The following is a 21,867-nucleotide window of genomic DNA, read 5'->3' on the forward strand; positions in this document are numbered from 1 at the left end:
TTACAAAAGTCTTGATGTGCTTTGAAGGAGAAAAACAACTTACCAGATATTTGGAATAATGCCCAGGCGGAGACCTTAAAAACAAACCACTGCAAGTCCTCAGGGCTGCAGTCTTGTTTGTCTTTGTGTGTGTCTGTCTTTTTTGTTCATTTCGCCGCCCAAAAACTGCTACAATAACTATATTTTTATTCTCCTTGTTTTTATTTGCTCATCTAGTTTAGTCTTTGTTTCTAACATGATGTTGTCATTTATATCTAATTCTTTCTTGAGTCATACCACCTCATTTCTGAATTTATTTCTGTTATATGTTACTCATCTCTTACATCTTGCATTTTTAAATGTTGCTTAGCTCATTTGGAAATAGTACATTGCAGTTTTGATCTATTTTTATTGTCTACCTTTGACCTATTTTTTATATTTATTTTTCTTGTGTACTTATCTATAAAGATGATATTCTCTTCATTTTCATTTTTCTTATAATTTTTTAAGGAATTAACCTCTGTAATTTTCTGTTGCTCATTTTTATTTGATTTGTTTTCCTGGGCTGTTAGAAGTTCAAATAGCTTTTCTAACTACACAGGGTTCCCTCTGGACCAGGTTCAGCAAACTGAGGCCTGCAGGTCAAATCTGGCTCAGGTCCTGTTCTCCTATGGGCCAACTGAGATAAGAATTTTTTTTTTTTACATTTTAAAGAGTTGTAAACAAACAAAGAATATGTGACAGAGATCCTGTGGCCTGCAAAGCCTGAAATATTTACTATCTGGATTCTTCACAGGAAGTTTTCCAAACCCTGATTTAGACAAAAAAGACTATGGCAGCTTGCTTGCTGAGTTTTCCTGGCTAGTCCTCTCTTCTACTTTGACCTGGACTTTCTCTTCCCTTAGTTTCTATTGCTTCTGTCTTTCTCAGATATTAAATCTACTCCCAGTAGTTTCTCCCTGATGTAGCCTCTGTCCTGGATGGGAGATTTCACAAGTCAGTTTTGAGTATTTATATTTACTGTCTCATACTGTTCTACTTCACTTTCCAGAGACATCTGCTGGCTATTTTAGGGCTATCCTGTTCTCAGGCTTGATCCCTCCCTGTGATTTCCTTACACAGGTGCTGATAACATGCAAGACCTACAGCTGTTGACGGTTTGTCTATACCCATTGGTATTTTAGGGTTTGAGGGCATACCTCCTCACCAAGTTTTGTTGTAAATGTTGTCCATATGCATTTGATTTTCTATCTAATCACTCAGTTTCTTTTTCTTGTGGGGGATTCAGGAAGATCAAAAACTATACTGCTACCACTGCCACCTTCTTCCCAGAAATCAACCTACTTTTTGAAACAATGGTTTACTTAATAGATTATATTAAATTTGTTTTCAGAAAAATGTTTATCATAAGTATTTCTGTACACTGAATAAATCAATGTATTCATTTTGTTTCTTTTTTTTTCCAGAGTCAAGTTCTCATTATGTAATCTCCCTAAAAGCTTTTAACAATGCAGGAGAAGGAGTTCCTCTTTATGAAAGTGCCACCACTAGATCTATAACAGGTAAGCTAAAATTGTTAACCCTCTTGTGACAAGGTAATCAGTGAATCTGAGTTATTATGAAACAGGAAAATAAACTAATGTAAAATCAAACAAAAAAAAAAGAAGAAAAGCAAAAATGTATATAGTAATGCCCTGATCCTCCCCCCAGCCCCCCACCACCCCCTGCTGTGGTTTTTAAAAATAAAATAGCAGGAATTCATGGACTTAGAGAATATAGTTCTCTTATTCTCCCTTCTCCCAGTGACTTCATATTTTGGGTGCCCCGACATCACTCTTCACACTTTTGAGCAGCTTGTTTCACATCAATGAAATGTAGGCAGAAGGAGGGTGCCAGCACAAAGGCTGCCAAATGCTCAAATGGACGCTTTCTGCAAAGGGTCCTTCTAGCTAAGCCAACAAAGATGAACTGGTCTTCTGAGGCTGCTTTGGACTAGGCTGAGTCACGCAGGTGGCTAATTCCTAAACTGGGCCTGAAGGACCCCCCACACCAGTGCCCCGAGCTCTGGGCTTTAAAGGATCTGTTACTTCAAGGGCTCATCACCTCCAGGTATTCTTATTTGATGTATACTGTGCCTATAGGCAGCACATGAGAGGAAAAGGGCTCAAGGAAATGAGAACTGGATGGGTAAGAAGGTGAGAGGCAAGCTATTCATGTAGGCTATTTATTAACAAGGCTGGGCTTACTCCAAAATAGATAAGTAACACCTATGTGGGGCTGTTCAGGGTCACTAGAAATCCAAGTGACCAGCCCCTCACCTAGACTTTTGTCTGAAATCTGAAAGCAAAATGCAAGAGATCTATTTCTTTAATTAAGACTTTGATCTCATCCCCTCTTAAAATCTACAACCCTCAGACCTCATTTAACTTCTCAGCTATTTTCTTCTTAAGGAGACAAAAAAAAATTGAAGACAAGATTTAATAACGAGCACCAGAGAGCATGAAAAGGTACTGGGTGCCTCAGTAATAAGTCCTGAAAAACAGGAATAAATGAACATAAAATAAATAGTGGGACCCTGAAGCTTTCACTACTGCCCCCATGTACATGGACTTTGTGCAGTTTGTCCCCAAAATCCATAAGCTCTATCAACAAACTATCTTGAGAATGCAGTTATGTGAATTCAGCTGTTGATTTCCACAGCACATCATTGCTTTTTTGAATTCAACCAGATTTTCTTGTAACGTAAAGTTGTTATTTTAGAGTCTCCTTGAATCTTTGGCCATTGGCTTTGAGGTCTATGATCTGTCTAAGGTGGTATACAAAATTCTGGATACATGTCAATATACACATTTATCTATGGAGAGCGTATATAGCTTTCATTGGCTTATCAAAGGGACTCATGACTCTCCCAAAAGGGTAAGAAGCACTACCCTAGAGAACATTTACTATCAGACATGTTATCTCCAAATACAGAGAAATGAGGCAAATAGAGGCCCAGGATGGAAACTATGAGATAACGAGATGGGTGGGTGTCTGGGATTTTCACTTCCCCTTTTTCTCTTGCTCTACCAGCAACAAAGTTATCTGAAAGACAGCAGACCACTTTGATTGTACCAGAGCTTCCCATAAACTTTATTCAGTAAGCCATCCCTTTCCTGCCTGTGATAAAAGATGCTGACTTTGAGCATGTGATCAGGTCACAAGAAATTATTCTATGGCCAGTCTTTATTTTTTAACCCTTATTCACTTACCTAAACTAAAGCTCGCAAGGAAGGGTAACTGAGGTGACAAATGAAAGTGAGTATCTGAGCATAGATTAGGAGCAGTAGTTGCAGGGAAGTTCCAATAAGCTGAAGGTACCTTGCTCAGAAAGAATCATTTGAGACTGTATGAATTTCTTTCCCTTTAGCATTTGTTGTCATTCTTTTCTCGGCATATGGCCTGCCTAGAGTGGTTTTTAAAATGCCATTGATTCATAAGACAATTTTTTTCTTCCTGAAATGACCCTTATCTTAATGAAGCTGAGAAATGAAATAATGAAATAATACCAAAAGTTGGAAATTGTGTGAAGAGACAGCTCAAAAACCAATAAGGGGTTGGAGAAGAATGAATACAATCAGGCCTTTCCAAAAAAAAGAAAGCATACACTTTTACCATATGTGGCCAATTTATTCTATTGTGTTTCTACACATCATGGAGAACAAAGGATGGATAAACAAAATTTAAGGTTAAGATTTGGGAAGAAACTCTATCAATAGATGTGTTGTAGTGCCACAAGGAAGACATTTTCTGTTTCTGAGTTTCTGCAAAGTATTCCCATGAGCAGCCCTGGAAAAAAGCCAAGATAAAAGTAAAAAAAAATATCTCCGAGGCAATAAATGCATGGAGCTAGAGTAAATCTTGGGCCCTTGTGTCTTCCACACGCATGTGCTCATAGATGTTGGTGCATTCTGGAGGCTTATCTCATACTGAACATGTCAGCATTTGAGCTGCTGAAGTTTTACCAGGTCAAGTGGGTTAAGACTCTCACTGTTGCTGTAAAGACTTCCATGATGTGAGAATACCACATTTTTATTCTCGGGAAAGGGAGAAGGGCATGAGAATAACAAGGTGTGTTGTTTGCATTTGTTTATTCTCAAATGTTGTTATCAGTGCTCTAATGAAGTACAAACATGTGGTATTATTTATAGAGCCCAGTGTGAACTTTAAAAACTGAAAATTTGTGGGCTCTTACAAATTCTTAGGAACTGAATAGGTTTCTCTTTTTAGCAAAAGGCGTGAGGCTATATCTGGCCTTTTTTAAAAAAAAAAAACAACTTTGTTTTGTTGTGTTCTGTTTTATTTCTTTTGAGTATAACCACTGAAAATCATTAGCAAATAAGGCACCCAGGAAAGGAAGGAAGAAAGAAAAAACTGAATAAAGGTTTTCAGCTGAAAAAGAAGGCTCTTTTCATTCAATGACTCAAACATTTTCTGACCTAAGAGAAAGATAATTAGCAATATACGCAGCATATGCATATATTTAGAGCAGCACTGTCTACAAGAATGTTCTGCTTTGATGGAAATGTTCTGTATCTGCAATGACCAATGCAGTTAGCACTAGCCCCATGTGGCCATACCTGTTACCCGTTGCCGTCGAGTTGATTCCAAATCATAACTACCCGATATGACAGAGTAGAACTGCCCCATAGCGTTTCCAAGGAGCATCTGGTGGATCCAAACTGCCAACCTTTTTGTTGGCAGCCGTTGCTCTTAACCACCGTGCCACCAGGGCTCCCATGTGGCCATACATAGAGAACTTGAAATTGGCTAGTGCAACAGAAGTACTGGAATTTTAATTTTAATTTAAATAGTCCATGTAACTAGTAGCTATGGTAGTAGGCAGCACAGCTCTAGAGGAAGTGGTGAATAAAACAATAGTCTTATCTTAAAAAAAGGTCATTCCATAAAATAGACAGGAGATACTAGGCCAAGGGAAGAAAATTCTGAATTACATAAAACCATAAATACCAACAAACAGCATGGCTTGAAATTTGAGAGAAGTGTTCTGGAACTGACTTCGAAAAAACAAGATAACCTATCATGAAAAATATACTACCCTAAAATCCAGGATTGAGTATTACCACTTCTTGAAGTAGAAACTCTACTTTTCAAAACCTTATAGATGATAGCTGTGAAAGACTATAAAGGCAATGTGCATTTTTCAACAAAACTAGATTAAACTAAGAAGTAACAAATAGGATAACCCACTAATATAAAACAAAATAGCCATTGCCTTCGAGTTGATTCCAAGTCATATTGACCCTATATGACAGTGTAGAACTGCCCTATAGGGTTTCCAAGGCTGTAATCTTTATGGAAGCAGACTGCCACATCTTTTCTTCCACGGAGCAGCTGGTGGTTGTAACCAAAGACCTTTCAGTTAGCAGCCAAGCACTTAACCACTGCACCACCTGGGCTCCCTAACCTGCTAGTATAAGATAGGCCAAAGAAGTGTTTGTAATTCACAATACTCTTCCCATGTGTGTAGCACTCTTCTTGGAAAGTCAGCTAGGAATAGAAACGAGTAAAGTGACAACACCTGGCAAAACTATTTGCCGCTGATCCACCAACTGGACAAATGACTGGGATCCTTGTGGAGGCGACAGTGTCCTCAGTGCCCTCTACATCATTTCATAAATCCACCTGGGTTTAAAGAAACCTTAATAAAAAGAGACATCAAAGGAGATAGGGAAGCCTGGATTCCATCATTAAATTGTAAACACGCATTTTTCTTCCTCTCTCCCTTTTCTTTCTCTCTCTTTTTTTTTTTTCTTTCCTTTTGTTCTTTTTTGTTTTTGGATTTCATTTTTTGCTCCCAAGACCACAGCCCAGTAAACTACTAAATAATTCATTGAAAAACAGAGTGATGAACAGGTGATAGGCATTTTAAATGCAGTGGACAAAGTGGAGTAATCATCAAAACCAGCTAGCAGCCACTCTGCTTTGAACGAGGCCGTTCAAAAAAAAATAAGCTGTGTGTGTACATGACTGCAGACGCACGACATTTTAGTGGGTCTCATCTCCCAAAATATCATCGCATGCACAGCCCTAGAACTGTGTGGTCACATCTCAGGATCTGTTAGTGAGAGTACACATTACATAATATAAAGGTAACATTTTAAAATTTACATGTCTTAAGTATAAAATAAAATGCCCCAAATCAGACTATTATTATGGCCACAAAATATGCTTCTCTAATTCTGATATCCCCAGGTTAAAAATGAGTCCAAGAATTTTCTATAGAATTTTGTTAAAAACACACATTATTATGCAGATTTGGATTATGTTATGGATCAAAGCATGTGTATACCTCACCGAAAACCTTATCAGTCTCCAGGTAGTTATTCTGTCTACTTGTCCAATAATATAAAGTGTCTCCACCGAAATGAAATTTTAGAGCGAGGAAGGCAGAATACAGGAATGCCTTAAGAGACTAAATCTTACTAATTGCTCTGTGTGAATGTAGGTAAAATTAGACATTTCTGTGCTTTCTCTGAGGATTCCCAGCTAAGAAAACCTGTCCCACCAGGTACTACCTGAAACCTAATTATTAAATATGTAAGGGACCCCTGTAGACTCTGTCATTCTGGCTTGTTAGAATCGCAACCATAGACAGGTTGCTGTGGACCTCAGGGTTCTTTGTTCTTTATTGTCTGTTTCTTATCTAAAAAATATTTATGTGTATATAAGTTATGTAAGCAAGGAGAACATTAGATAAACCAAATCAAGTAAGAGAGGGAGGAGAAAAAAAGACACCTGTTAGATAGGTATTTATTTCTTTACAGGAGGAAATTTATCAGATAACCCCAAAAGGCTTTTTTTGTTGCTGTTTTAAGTTATTTGTATAAAACTGATAAATTCTTTACTAGATCTTTTAAGAAATGATGTGCAACATTCCACAAAATGGACTTTTAAAATATATAACTAGAAGTAAGAGTGAAATTGATGAAATCACTCTAAGGAAGTACATAAATCATAGAAAATACTCAGTTATTTTTGTAATACAGCAATAGTTTCCAATGTGTTTTCTGATTGAATTAATTGCATTTTTTTCTGTTCTTCTCATGTTCCCTTTCATCATTATTGCCATGCATTTAACTCATTGTGATGTGTTACCACTGATATTTATTTTTTGACTTTTCTTTGTGTATTTATTTGTTTATTTCATTTGGCGGGTTTTGAACCCAGATCCCACTGACCCGGTTGATTATTATCCTTTGCTTGATGATTTCCCCACCTCGGTCCCAGATATCTCCACCCCCATGCTCCCACCAGTAGGTGTACAGGCTGTGGCTCTTACCCACGATGCCGTGAGGGTCAGCTGGGCAGATAACTCTGTCCCTAAGAACCAAAAAACGTCCGAAGTGCGACTTTATACCGTCCGGTGGAGGACCAGCTTTTCTGCAAGTGCGAAATACAAGGTGAAGTTCTTGTTGGTAGTATGCAATTTAAAATGAACTGTCGTTTGTTTAATACGTTCTTTTAAATGTGTCCTGGACTGTCATGAGCTGACTGCATCAATACTCAATGCAAAAAGAAAGCATTTTAATAAGTCTATCTAAAATTAGCACAAGAATAATTGTGTCTTAGGAAACAATTCTAAGGCAAGGTAGAAAAACATCAAGAGCTGCAAAATGTTATTTGAATTCCACCACATGCTGGTTTTGTATACTTTGATTCTGTACAAGGGAATGTCATTTCCCTCTGAAAATAGCAGGGCTCCACATTAATTGTCTGGATAGATTTTGGTATATTTTTTTTTTCCATTTGAAATCTAGATTGATGCCAAAAGCAGCCCTATTAATGTCACAGAGACCCATGTTACGAAAAGAATATATCTTTACAGCATTCTTAGAAAGCATTCTATGCCATTATCATCCACTTCCTTGTGTAGCCTTGAAACACCCTCATGTGGTAAAGAAAACCCACAATCCGTATTTCCCTTGAGCTAATGTGAATCAGACCAGCTCCCTCATTCCTATCCCCATCACTGAATCATCTAACAACCTCCCTAGGGACTCTTTGTTGTTGTTGTGTGCCATCAACTCAATTCCAACTCATAGACACTGTATATAACAGACTAGAACTGCCTCATAGGGTTTCCTAGGTTGTATTCTTTATGCGAGTAGATCACCAGGTCTTTTCTCCTGCAAAGTTGCTGGCATATTAGAACCGGTGACCTTTCAGTGAGCAGCCAAGTGCTAAACCATTGCACCACCAGGGGTCCTCTAAGAGCTGCTTAGGGGTACATATTTGAGGCTCTGTTCTTCAATCTTAGCAGCTCTAACAAATAGTCAAATACTGGGATAATTGTGTCACCTCCTAAGCTTGCCACAAGGTTAGTATATTCAGATAACACATATTATAGACAAAAATTAGAAGTTCAAGAAGTAATTATCAAACACCTACAAAGTACGTAGAACTGTGCTAGATTATAGAGGCAATTTATTTTGAAAGAAAACATGGTTTAGTTGTTGTTACTTAACCTATTACATATAATTTTGGAATGAGTTATACACTGAGCTCCATAAATATGCTTGAGAAAATTCATAAGTTATTCAAGTGAGATAATACACGAAATATTGAAACTTAAAGTTTTATGAAATGATGATTGGAGTGAAGAAGGTAATTTTAAAAATAACGGCATAAACATCACTCAACAACCAAGAAATCAAATAGCTCAACCTTGGCACTCTAGTGTCTTTGTACTCCTTTATACCCTTCTTTTTAGCACTCTCCTGGGGTAGCTTTCAGGGAGAATTTGGATCTCCTGATACTTTAACTAATATCCTTTCCACTGAACCACCATCTTGCTTAATCCAGCCTGAAGCCAGTGGTGACTTGGGGAGATGAAATATCCTTTGGGAATTTCTGATTCCAAAGACCCTGGCAATGTAGCAAAATCCCACCAATAATTCTCTAAGTCTGCCTCTTTCTTTCTGTAGCCATGCTGGATCTGCTTCTAGTCTCTTTCAACTCTGAAACTGTATAAAATTCACATTTCACCATAAATCACTTTTTAGTTGAAACCGTTTAAAAAACAGTTTTCTTTGGTACTGCTGCCCTGCTCGGTCAGGTGTTTGGAAAAACTCTCTAGGCAAGTCCAAATAGTGTCATTGATATAAGATAAGCTGTAAGTGCCCTATCCATCTCCTTACAGTATTAGATTTAAAGCTTCGCAAAACTATAAGTAAAGATAACATTATCGGATAAGACAACCAATGAAACACATGAGAGCATTAAAAAAAAAAAAAACTCTCTATATAGATTACCCAATTCTAAGTTTACTTTAAAAAGATGACTTTCTCCACTTTAAAATTTTATGCTTATAATTACTGTACTTTGGAGGTACATTCATTTCACAGAATGGTCATGGCCTTTGCCATGAAGGACAATGATTGTTCTCTGCAGAATGGTCTGAGTACCAAAATTTCTCGAGGCAAATTATTTTAGTTGACTAGTTAGTGCAGGAGACACAGAACTATTGAGTCTCACAGAGTATGTCTATAAAATGAGACCCAACACAAAAACTATCCACTGTAAGGAGCGGCTGATTGCTCTCATGGTTTGAAGTTTGGGAACAGAAAAAAGAAAAGATTTTAAACTGTTCCTCTCCCCATAATATTCCCTGATCTAAGGCTTTCAGTTAGTAACATTCCATCTCTCTTTCCACACATGCACACAACTGTACATTCACGCCCTGGGAAGAGGAAGGGTTACTTGAAGAGAGTTTGATAGAATGGATAGCTAGGATAAATCTAGAACGTATCTGATCCACTAGAAAGAAATGCAAAACATTTAAATTTTACAAATAATAGTAACAGATCTTTGGTTTTACTTTTTGTCCTTTTCAAACCACTATCATATATACACCACCACAGCTTTATGAGGTAGGAAGGACATACACAAGACACTGGGAGAAAAAAAAAAATACATACATGATATCCAATGACCCAAGCTCAATAGTTGATTTTGCTGCATCATGTTATATCACTTAACTTGCTCAACCTCATTTTCATCATTTATATGACGGGGCTATTCACACCTACAGTAAAAATAATAAGTAAGACTCTACATAATGGTGTATCTTTATAAAAACATAGGTAGGTTGCATGACTTGACAGAAATTCCCCATTCAACTAGATGGAACTCAGATGATTTGGTTTGTATAATCACTGCTTCGTATAATCAGGAAGATGGAGTTCCATCAAATAAAACACAAAGGCAGGTGGGCAGCTAGTCCTTGAAATGCTATATATAACTTTCAATTTTACTCCATCTCATTTTTCTTCAGGGCTCTCTCTACAAGTATTCCCTTCTACTTTATCTAGTCCCATCTTGAGCATAATCCAGATACTCATATTTTGATTGTCCAAAACTCTGCATTGACTTTCTGGATCAAAAGAATAATTTTGTATAATATCTCTGCTACTAAAGTGTTTACTTACAGGATGTTATACATTTTTCCATTCAAAATTCACTTTTTTGACTATTGACTAATGTTGACTAGATATAGGATGGGTGTTACAGAGGACACAAAGTTGTACAAGACTCAGTCTCAGCCATCAAGATGCTTCCAACAAGTTGGGAATTTAGCGCATGGCTAAAATTATACATAGTGTGGGACAATGTTTGGAATATTACAATTAACATTTATTTAATGCTTACTCTGGGCCAGCCGCTATATTTTCCTTGACTTATTTCACTCTTTGAATAATAATACAAGGTCAATACTATGGTTGTCTCCATTTTACGGATAAGAAAATCGAGAGTCAGAGAGGTCCTACCTGACTTGTCTATGCTCACAAGATAATAGGTCATCATTTTCTAAAATATCTGTAGGCTTGATTTATGATGAGTGGGAACATCCCATGAGGTTTTAGAGAAAACTCAATAAATTCATAGCATTTATAGAATGCAAGTGTGTCATCCCAGAATACAAACAAGGATGGTGTTGCTTGGTGTCCTCCCATACATCAGTGGTGTCTATGCTCAAAGAGACTGGTTTTATTGAGGACGATCATACTCTCTTACATGAAATATTTCTCATTGCCTCATTTCCCCTGCTATTTCCATTTCTAAGGCTTAGAGAATGGTGTTCATGACAGTGGAGGAGGGCAAAACTGTAACTTATATATCGGCATTTCAAGGACTAGCTGCCCCACCCCTTTGTGTTTTACTTAATGGAATTCCATCTTCCTGAATATACAAAATATTTTTACATTTATTTTAGGACACGTATTTTTACAGTTATGTTTTAAGAAGAACTTCTGATAGATATTTATGAGGTAATCACTTTAATAGGATAAATGGGCTCATCATCATTGCATTATTAGCGCAGTTAAATATTTATTTGATGTTGTAATGAAACATAGGATTTTCATAGATATAGCCTAAGAAGGATTCATAGTGGTGTAAAAAGAATATACCATGCTAGAGTAGTGAGAGAGAAAGTGGATATGACATAGATGGGGAAAAAAGTTTTCCTTGATTTTCTAGATGTAGATAGATATATAACACATGTAATAAATAAAAAAGTAAAAGTAAATATATAACTCTGGAAGAAGATCAAGATCTAAATGTAAGCATAAATTGATATTTAAAATGGCATAAATTGTCTCAAAGTAGCCTGACCATATGGAAAATATCCATAAACTTGGGAGGTCCCATGTTTTTTCTTTAGAGCCATCTTGATCTTTTGAATAAACGAAGATAAGTTACTTGCTACTAAAATTCCTTTAACCCGTTGTTTAAAAGAGAAAAAATAGTTTCAGAAGATTTAAATAATACTGACGTTTGTTTTTCACACCAATGTAATTATTTAGAATTTATCAAATATGCCATTCCTTTCCCGCTCAATTGTGCCAGTGACCATACTTTAATGTTTGTTTAGCATCAAATGCGTTTCTTAAATGTGGAAAAAGGTAGAACACTAATAAATTAACTTTGTTACCAAAGACATAATGAATAATGATAATCTATGTAAAATATATGACATTAAAAAACTGAAAAAAAAATTTTGATGGTTATAAATTATGTTAAAGTCAGTGCAGACCACTTCAAAAAGGAAGTTCACAGAAGGAAGTGGAATTTCTCCTGTCATTGCAGTTATTGTCTTACTTGAGAAAAGCTGTCAGCTAGCCGCCCTTTTGGAATAACATAACACTTGATTCTAGTGATTATATTTTGGTTATACAATCAGTCAGCATAAACTAGTTGACATGAAGGAAGTAAAGTTCGTACCGTGCCCTAGTTTTTCTCCTTTTTGGAAATAGACCCCTTTTTTCACTGGAGTAAAATAGTCTTGATAGTGTCTTTACATGTCTTGAGTTACCAAGTTGATAGAGTTCATTTGATTCTCTTTGCTTTTTTCCCACTGGTATAGTCAGAAGACACAACATCTCTGAGTTATACGGCAACAGGCCTCAAACCAAACACAATGTATGAGTTCTCGGTTATGGTAACAAAAAACAGAAGGTCAAGCACATGGAGCATGACTGCACATGCCACAACGTATGAAGCAGGTATGTGAAGAAGCACTATTTTGAAAATTCTACTTTGGCAATGGTGTTTCCTAGGTTCTATGGAAGTTGGAACATATGCATACTATGATGTCTCAATCACACCTCAACAAAACCAAAAACCAAACCCATTGCCGTTGAGTCAATTTTAACTCATAGTGATCCTATAGGACAGAGTAGAACTACCTCATAGGATTTCTAAGGCTGTAATCTTTATGGAAACAGACTACCACATCTTTCTCCCATGGAGCAGCTAGTGGGTTCGAACTGTCGACCTCTCTGTTAGAAGCCAAGCACTTAACCACTGTGCCAAAAAAAAAGAAAGAAAAAACCGTTGCTGTTGAGTCAATTCTGACTCTTAGAGACCCTACAGGACAGAGTAGAACTGCCACTTTATGGTTTCCAAGGAGTGGCCGGTGGATTCGAACTGTCGACCTTTTGGTTAGCAGCCAAGATCTTAATTGTACCTTATCCTATATAAAATATTTTATTCTTTATAGTTCATATATTGTTTTTCCCTCTCTAAAAAAGAAAATGAGCCTCTAATGGATTAAATAATCTGAATACACCATTAATAAGTAGCTTCTTTAAAGTGTTAATTTGGGTGATCAGATTATAAATCATGTTTTTTATACACTTAAGCCAAGGCAGAAATCAATCTATTGAACTCTGTCTATTATGAATTGAATTGTGTCCCTCAAAAATATGTATTTAAGTTCTAGTCCCTATGCCTGTAGATGTGATCCTGTTTGAAAACAGGGCTTTTTTTGTTATGCTAATGAGGTTATACCAGGGTAGGGTGGGTCCTAAACCTAATCACTTCTGAGTTATAAAAAGAGCAGAAAAAACACAAAGATATACACAGAGAGAAGACAGACAAAAAAGGAGACAGATGCAGCTACAAGTCTAAGAATGACAAGGGTTGCTGGCAGACACCAGAAACTAGGAGAGAGGCCCACTCAAAGAATTCATACAGCCAAGACCTTGATCTGAACTTTTAGCCTCTAAACTGTGAGGAAATAAATTTCTGCTCCTTAAAGCTACCCACTTGTTGAATTTTTTGTTACAGCAGCACTAGCAAGCTAAGACACTGTCCAAAGCAATTGTTTTTGAGCAGAATACATGGTGGATATTTGTTATTTTGAAAGAAATTAGATACAAAATAAAACATTGCATTACAGCTATACTCTAATGAATGCTTGCCCTAAATAACCTCAGGTGGAGATGGTAACAGTGTCCCAGGTGGTCATGTTCACTCAGTCGAAGTAAGGCAATACAATGAATACCTTTATGCAATTTGAAATAGTTCAAATCTAGGGTGATACAATTCACTGTAAATTTTATCAATCACATTTACCATTGATTATAAATGTGGAGTTTATAACCTTAACAGCGATGTGGAGTACTTGGCATTTATAGTTCACAGAAATGCAACATCTGGAGATTGCAGGGTTTAACATGTTTCTTAATTGTGTTTGTCATATCTGGGGTAAACTAAACCACACATTTTCAAACTAAAGAAAAAAAAAACAAACAAAAAGTCTCTGCCAATAAAGCTCTTTTCTCTGGGTAAGTTGAGTTTCCGTTTTTAGAATTTGTACCATGGTATTGCAGTTCTAATTTTTATTTCAGGCCATTACATTAAATATTAGAGAGTTCATTGTGAATATTTTTACATTTTTGTGGGTACTTCTTTCCATAATAGGTTTTTCTAGTTGGCCTGATTTAATTTCAACATCTTCCTTTTCTATTTTGCTGCTTCACATAGATTAACTCTTCCTCCCAGGATCCTGCCCTGGAAGCCCATGTTCACACTCTCTTAGGAAGACTAACAACAGCTGAATGAGTGACCTGCTATGGGGAGAAAAAAGACCTTTCTCTTCATTTTTATTGGAAAGGAGATGAAAGGAGTTAAATGTAAGAAATCTGGTCTTCCCTGAATGAAAGTAGGGAAATAATTTCCTCTTAACACACAAATTCATTCATTTTTCTCTTTATAAACATAAAGTACACACCAAAACCTGGCTTGATAAATGCACCCCATTGATTTCTCATCACCTGCCTAGCCTTATAAGGACACCGATTGTGAGACTCATTGCTGACAAAAAGATATTAACCTGAAATGTGGTTAGTAGGAAGGATGATTGTCAAATTGGATAATGATCCAGACAAAGGTGTAGATAGCATGTGGATGAGATCCCTGAGTGATGATGAGAAGCAAGAAGTAATTCACAAGTATTTGCAGATTTTATAACTGTGTGACAGAAATAAAGTGAATGAAATGACTCGTCGGGTTTGCTTCTAATTCTGCAATCATGTAAAGACTGTATGGGGCTGCATTGCTATGCCCTTGTGTTGAAATTGGTCATGATAAAAATAACAGTGACTGGAAAATTCTTGAAAGAAAACATTTCATTCTGTCCATGTGATAAATCCTTCATTTTACTCTGGTAAACTTAAATAACATAAAAATAACTGGAGGAACACTGGGCAGCTTAAATAATTGAAAAATTCAAATAAAGGAAAGAGATCAAACCAAATCACACCCGTTGCCATTGAGTCAATTCCAACTCATAGCAACCCTATAGGACAGAGTAGAATTGCCCCATGGGCATTCCAAGGAGCTGCTGGCAGATTCGAACTGCCAGCCTTTTGATTAGCAGCCAACCTCTTAACCACTCCCAGGATCTAGAGAACAGGAACTATTGGAATAACCCTCTAAGGTACTGCTATTGTAATAGTTTGACTCCATATGTTTTCCTTCCTAGTATCAAGGTTCAGTTTCCCAGGAGAGGGAATTTGATCGGCATTTCTTGAGTCAGATCGTCACACAACTTAAAGAGGGTTGAAGAAATACCGTAAAATTCTCAACTGATGTTCCTATCAAGCCCGCATGAAACAAAATGGAGCTTGTTCTCCAAACGAAAAAGCTGAGTGCCTCTCTAAAAAGGGAAGAAGTGTGGAATGCTGGGCTGTCCAAGCAATGGATGTCTACTACAACTTCTATGGCTGGAAATCTTCCAGATCATTAGTGTTACCTTTCATTCATGCACTTAATGAAGAAATTTGAGTGTGGTAAAAATTATTTTTAAGTCAGAGAAACCAGTAGGCAGTGTGTTGTCCAGTGGACTGAGATACCAATTATGGGTTTTCATTGATGTTCAGTTATACTTGTGAGGCACTAGGATCACCACTTGGTATAAAAGGAAATAGGATACAGGCTGTATCTTTGAAAGAGTTATGATACAATGAAGAAGAAAAACATTTAAAAAAGAATACCTGAAGGAATATGAAAAGTTCAGTTACAGAAAATGGAGAAGTTGAAATCAGAGCAAATCAAAGGACCTAAATCTATCTGGAGAAATAAGAGAAGGTTTCACAGAGGAAGTGATATTTGAACTGTGGCCTGGGTGGCTTATCAATTACCTATTCCATGGCCTTCCAAAGGGCAGGAACAGCATGTGCAAAAACACACAAGCGGGTGTCAGAGAGATGATGTGTTCAAGAAATGCTTACAAATAGTTTAAATTGTCAAGAGCGCAGCCTTCAAGGGACAACAAAGGGAAATGACACTGTAAAAGAAATGACACTGTTTTTTAACAGAAAACCAAACTAGTTGCCGTTGAGTCGATTCCAATGCATAGCAACCTGTAGGACAGAGTAGAACTGCCCCGTAGGGTTTCCAAGGAGCAACTGATAGATTCAAACTTCCAACCATTAGTTAGCAGCCGAACTCTTAACCGCTGCTGTGCCACCAGGGCTCCAAGTAGTGCCTAAATCCTGGAAGGTCTGGGTTTTGTTTATTATTATATACCTTTAATCCAGAGATGATGGATTGTCATTGAAGAAGTTGAAAACAGAGGATATACAGATCGGATGTATATTTCTAACAGATCACTCCAGGTAGCATTCTAGAGATTGGAGAGAAGCAGGCCAGAGACATTCTGCTCCATTTAGTAGGGATCATTAAAGTTGTCAAGGCCACATTCTCTTCCAAGTATTATGAAATAGTTTGAAGTTCATATGATAAAAATATTTAAGTCATGAATTCCAATACGAGCCTCTCTATTCACTAACGTTCTCATGGCTTAAGGAAAAAGAACTTGTATAACACCTGTCATGGATTGAATTGTGTCCCCCAAACTTATTTATCAACTTGACTAGGCCATGATTCCCAGCATTGTATGATTGTCCACCACTTTGTCATCTGATTTGATTCTCCTATTTGTTGTAAACCCTACCTCTATGATGTTAATGAGGTGGGATAGGTGGCAGTTATGTTAATGAGGCAGGACTCAATCTACAAGATTAGGTTTTGTCTTAAGTCAGTCTCTTTTGAGATATACAAGAGAGAAGTGGGGAGACAGACAGGGGAACTTATACCATCAAGAAAGTAGAGCCAGGAGCACGCATCCTTTGGACCCAGGGTCCCTGAACTGAGAAGCTCCTAGGCCAGGGGAAAGACCTTCCCTGAGAGCCAATAGAGAGAGAAAGCCTTCCCCTGGAGCTGGCACCCTGAATTTGGACTTCTAGCCTCCTAGACTGTGAGAGAATAAATTTCTCTTTGTTAAAGCCACCCACTTGTAGCATTTCCATTATAGCAGCACTAGATAACGAAGACAACACCTGAAAGAGATTAATTGTTGGATTTTTTTTTTAATGACTAACCCTGCAATGTATTGAGAACATATTAAAGTTGTCAAGGATTTCATTTTACTTGCGTCCGTAATCAATGCCCATGGAAGCAGCAGCCAGAAAATCAAATGATGTATTACATTGGACAAATCTGCTACAAAAGACCTCTTTAAAATCTTAAAAAGCAAAGATGTCACTAAAAGAATAATTTCTTTTATAAAGGTCAGCACAAATCTGGTTCCTATGAGGCAGAGGTTAAATGTCCAACTTTTCCAAACTGCTGTACCACTCCATCATCTCTAACGTCAACTACTCTCCCCTCACCTCAGTATTCTTCCTCCCCTCTTTGGCTTTGATAATTTGCTGCAACATCTCACAGAACTCAGGAACCGTACTCACAATTAAGTGGTTTATTAGGGAAGTAACAGTGTACAACTTAGTATCGGAATCAGCTTGGAAGTAACAGGAACAACAGCTCAAGATTCAGTTCCTTGATCAGGACAGCTTCTTCTCATCCTCTGCCACCAGGCCCTGCTGAGGCCTTCTTGGGCAAGTATTACACCTTTTAGCTTCCTCGGCAAGCCCCACCTAAGCTGTCTTGCTACGGTCTCCTGGTTCCTGCCATCTTGCACTGCTTTCTCTCACTGTCTTCCATGTTGCAGCTCCTCTCACTTTCTCTCCTCATCTCCCTTTAAGCCTAGTGGGATGGCAAAACTGACCAATCCCGTCATTAAGTTTCTTTATACCTTATTTGCATGGTCCTAACCCCACAAGGGTGCCATGCACGTAATTTACCTTATTAGCAAGCTATCCAATCCCCTTGGTGGGCCACAAGCACCTCATTTGCATAATTCCACCCAGTCATTCAGTGAGAGTTACAAAGACTATTGCCAGAAGGGCCATATTAAGTAATTCACTGCACCAAAGTGACTTTGAGAACTAAGGTGCAGCTGATCCAAGCCATGGTATTTTCAATCACCTCTTACGCATGCAAAGAAAGCTGGACAATGAATAAGGAAGACCAAAGAAGAACTGATGCTTTTGAATTATGCTGTTGGTGAAGAATATTAAATATACCACGCACTGCCAGAAAAATGAGCAAATCTGTCTTGGAAGCACAGCCAGAATGCTCCTTAGAAGCAAGGATGACAGGACTTCGTCTCGTGTACTTTGGACATGGTATCAGGAGGGACCAGTCCCTGGAGAAGGAAATCATGCTTGGTAAAGCAGAAGGTCAATGAAACAGAGGAAGATCCTCAACAAGATGGACTGACAGTGGCTGCAACAATGAGCTCAAACACAGCAACAATTGCAAGGATGTCGCATGACTGGGCAGGGTTTCGTTCTGTTGTACATAGGGTTGCTATGAGTCGGAACTGACGCAACGGCACTTAACAACAATAAAGTTGAAGAGCTATTTTATCTTTTTGAATAGCATAACAGATTCAGTGAAGCAATCTAATCATCTCCATTTGACTGTTTTCTAAATAAACATCAATTTGAATTTTAGCACAGTTAAGAGAAAACAGACTATTCTGACTACTTAAGAAGAAAGATCTTTTTTTTTTCTCTCTTTTTGTTTTTTCTGGTGGGGGGAAGAAGGTATCAGGGAAAAGACTAGCCCCAACAGCTGAGTTGGCTTATAGATACAGATATAGTAAAATATTTGCAAAATCCCACATGTTTATATAGTAATTAACACTGGAATTGTGTTTTCCAACATGGTTGTTAAAATTTGTTTATTAATCATTTTGGGACTGTAGAGAGCTTTTAGAAAAAACTATACTGGAAGCTTAGGGGAAAAGGAGAAGATGCTATGTCTTAGGTATATACTATATCTTAGTACATGCTATTCCTTAGGTAGTTTTTGAACAGGGCTGTGTGGTGGGAAAAGAGATCTGATTCCAGTCCCACTTCTGCTATTTACACCATGTGTATGTCATCTTTTTTTTTTTTCTTAATTGTGCTTTAGGTGAAGGTTTACAGCACACGTTAATTTCTCATACAAAAATTTATACCCATATTATTATATGATACTAGTTGCAATCCCTATAATGTGACAGCACACTCCCCCTTTCCACCCTGGATTTCCATGTCCATCCAGCCAGCTCCTGCCCCTTCCTGCCTTCAGCACACTCTTCACGAGTATTATTTTACATTTTATAGTCCAGTCTAATCTTTATCTAAAGAATGGGCTTTGGGAATGGTTTTAGTTCTGGGTTAACAGAGCATCCAGGGGCCATGGCTTCAGGGGTTCTTCCAGTCTCAGTCAGACCATTAAGCCTGGTCTTTTTACGTGAATTTGAGTTCTGCTCCACATTTCTCAAAAAAAAAAAAAACAAATCTTTTAATTACTTCCATAATCTCAAAAATCTTTATTATATTTTGTATAATAATCTAAGTAAATTTGTGACTATATCTTACCTTCTTATCTGGCCCAGAAAATATCTTGAATTAACTCTTTGTAAGAATAACCCTTCTTTAAGGTCTGTTATTTTGCTATATCAAATCTGCTTTACTTGCAAGAAGATCCCTGAATCTAGGGTTTTCATCAACTTCATTAACACATAAATATGCAGTATCTTTACTCAAGGATCAACTACACTCGACCTATGAATGTTTGTCACTGTTTCATCTTCTCTTCCTCCTCCTTCTCCTCCTCTCTCTTCTTCTTCTCTGTGTTCTTCTCCCCCTTCTCTTTCTCCTTCTTTTTCTTGGTTTGTTTGTTTGGGGAAGGTTAATATCTTAAGTGGCCTGTGAGGATATAACAATTATGTGCCACTTTTGTTAACCTGAAATCCTAGTGGCTTAGAGAACCAAGACTTTGAAAATAAAGTGGGAATGATCGATATATCTCCTGTATTGGGCTCCATATGGGGAACTCTATTTAAAAGGGAAATGAAACTAGATAGAGTGCTGATAATGCTCAGATTCTGCACAGTAGACCAACAGAAGAGCCAAAGAGAGTGGTAAGAGTGAGGATGAATTCAGAAAGAGGGCGAAGTTTTACTTACCTTGTGATACCCAAGCATTCCTACATGGAGATCAGAAAATTCTTCTAGAACCCAATCATAGAATCTACATATACTCTGGAACTGCCTATGTCAAAATAAGAATAACTAAAAAAGATTGTGGATAATAGACTTGGAGCATTGTGGACTACCCAGAAGGAAAACTAACTGCCTGCCAAATCATATTGCTTTTATTTGTTGCCAAGTTGGCTCTGACCCATGGCAACCTCATGTACAGCAGAACGAAATATTGCCCGATCTTGCACCATCTTCATGATCATTGATATGTGAGTCCACTGTTGTGAGCATTGTGTAGTTCCTTCCAACATAGGGGCTCATCTTTCAGCATTATATAGGACAATACGCTGTTGTGATCCATAGGGTTTTCATTGGTTGCTTTTTATAAGTAAATTGTTAAGCCTTACTTCCTAGTCACTCTTAGTCTGTAAGCTCTACTGAAACATGTCCACCATGGGTGACCCTGCTAGTATTTGAAATACTGGTGGCATAGCTTCCAGTATCGTAGCAACATGCAAGCCACCGCAGTACGACAAACTGACAGATGGGTGATGGTGTTAAAGCATAGAGAGTGAGAAAGCAGGTGGGGAAGAAGCCTGGAAGATACTGAACTGGTTCAGTCAGTTTGCTGCCACTTTTAAAGTATATTTAAAATTTCACCGAACACAACATGTGGAAAAAGTAGCTTTAAGAAGGACAGGGTTTCATGCCCACATGATATTAAGACGCTCATAGATTACTTAACTCTGCTATTTTTAAATATTTGTTTCAACCTGAGTTTAACTCATTGTATTTATTTTGGCTTTTAAGGCAATACAAAATTAGGTGACATTTTCATTCATAAATCCTATAGTTGTAACAGAATTTTGTCTCTTGGAGACATGTAGCCATCAATCTCACTAGGTATGTATACATTCCTTTGTTTTTTATAATGTTCCTCATATTTTTAATGCAGAGACCACTTGAAAATCCTAGTTCTGGTTTTCTCCTCTCTATAGTCTCACTTTTGGAAGTCACTTAACTTTCATGGAAAATCGTTAAGTTTTTCTGTTTTTGTTTCTTTGCTTATTTAATTCAAACCCTTGAAATAAATTGTAAATGGCAAAATAAACATAATATACTTCATGATAGATTCTGAATGTCAACACCACGGATAAAAGTCCCACAAATGTCTGTTTTCTTTCAATTCTAATGACAAGGTCTTGTCTCTGTCTCATCTTGCAGCCCCGACCTCTGCTCCCAAGGATTTGACAGTCATTACTCGAGAAGGGAAGCCGCGTGCTGTCATTGTGAGCTGGCAGCCTCCCCTTGAAGCCAATGGGAAAATTACCGGTAAGCATCTCAGCTGAATTTCCCAGCCTTGCTCTGCCTTGGCCCGTGACTATTTACCTCTTGTGCTGTGCAGGCCTTTTGTGTATCCTTTTTCTGTCTCAGCATCTCACTTGACTCCCTGACCCTCTCTGATTTTCTCCCTTTGCCCCCTACTGAGTGTGGAATTCTTCTAATGGTGCATACAGATCCACACACAGACGCATCTCATTCAAGTTGTCTTATGAAGGATATGTATTAAATTAGCATAGGCCTTTTGTTTTTCATTTTTTGGAGCATTAGGACAACCTTCTAATGGAGGCCTCTGAGCATTAAAGATGAAAGCAAAGCCA

The 21,867-nt window shown here is 37.6% G+C and overlaps 1 protein-coding gene across 1 annotated transcript in view; it reads left to right on the forward strand.

Moving 5' to 3' along the window:
• The window catches only part of DCC (DCC netrin 1 receptor), a 608,075-nt gene that overhangs the window by 566,858 nt on the left and 19,350 nt on the right, over positions 1-21,867 (forward strand). Inside the window, exons 14-17 of the mRNA XM_004379240.2 lie at positions 1,446-1,541; positions 7,270-7,442; positions 12,407-12,545; positions 21,431-21,538. Of these exons, the coding sequence (XP_004379297.1) occupies positions 1,446-1,541; positions 7,270-7,442; positions 12,407-12,545; positions 21,431-21,538 (516 nt within the window). The remainder of the gene's footprint in view (positions 1-1,445; positions 1,542-7,269; positions 7,443-12,406; positions 12,546-21,430; positions 21,539-21,867) is intronic.

The sequence above is a fragment of the Trichechus manatus genome, unplaced genomic scaffold, assembly GCF_000243295.1.
Source record: "Trichechus manatus latirostris isolate Lorelei unplaced genomic scaffold, TriManLat1.0 scaffold00063, whole genome shotgun sequence".
Classification (NCBI taxonomy): Eukaryota; Metazoa; Chordata; class Mammalia; order Sirenia; family Trichechidae; genus Trichechus; species Trichechus manatus.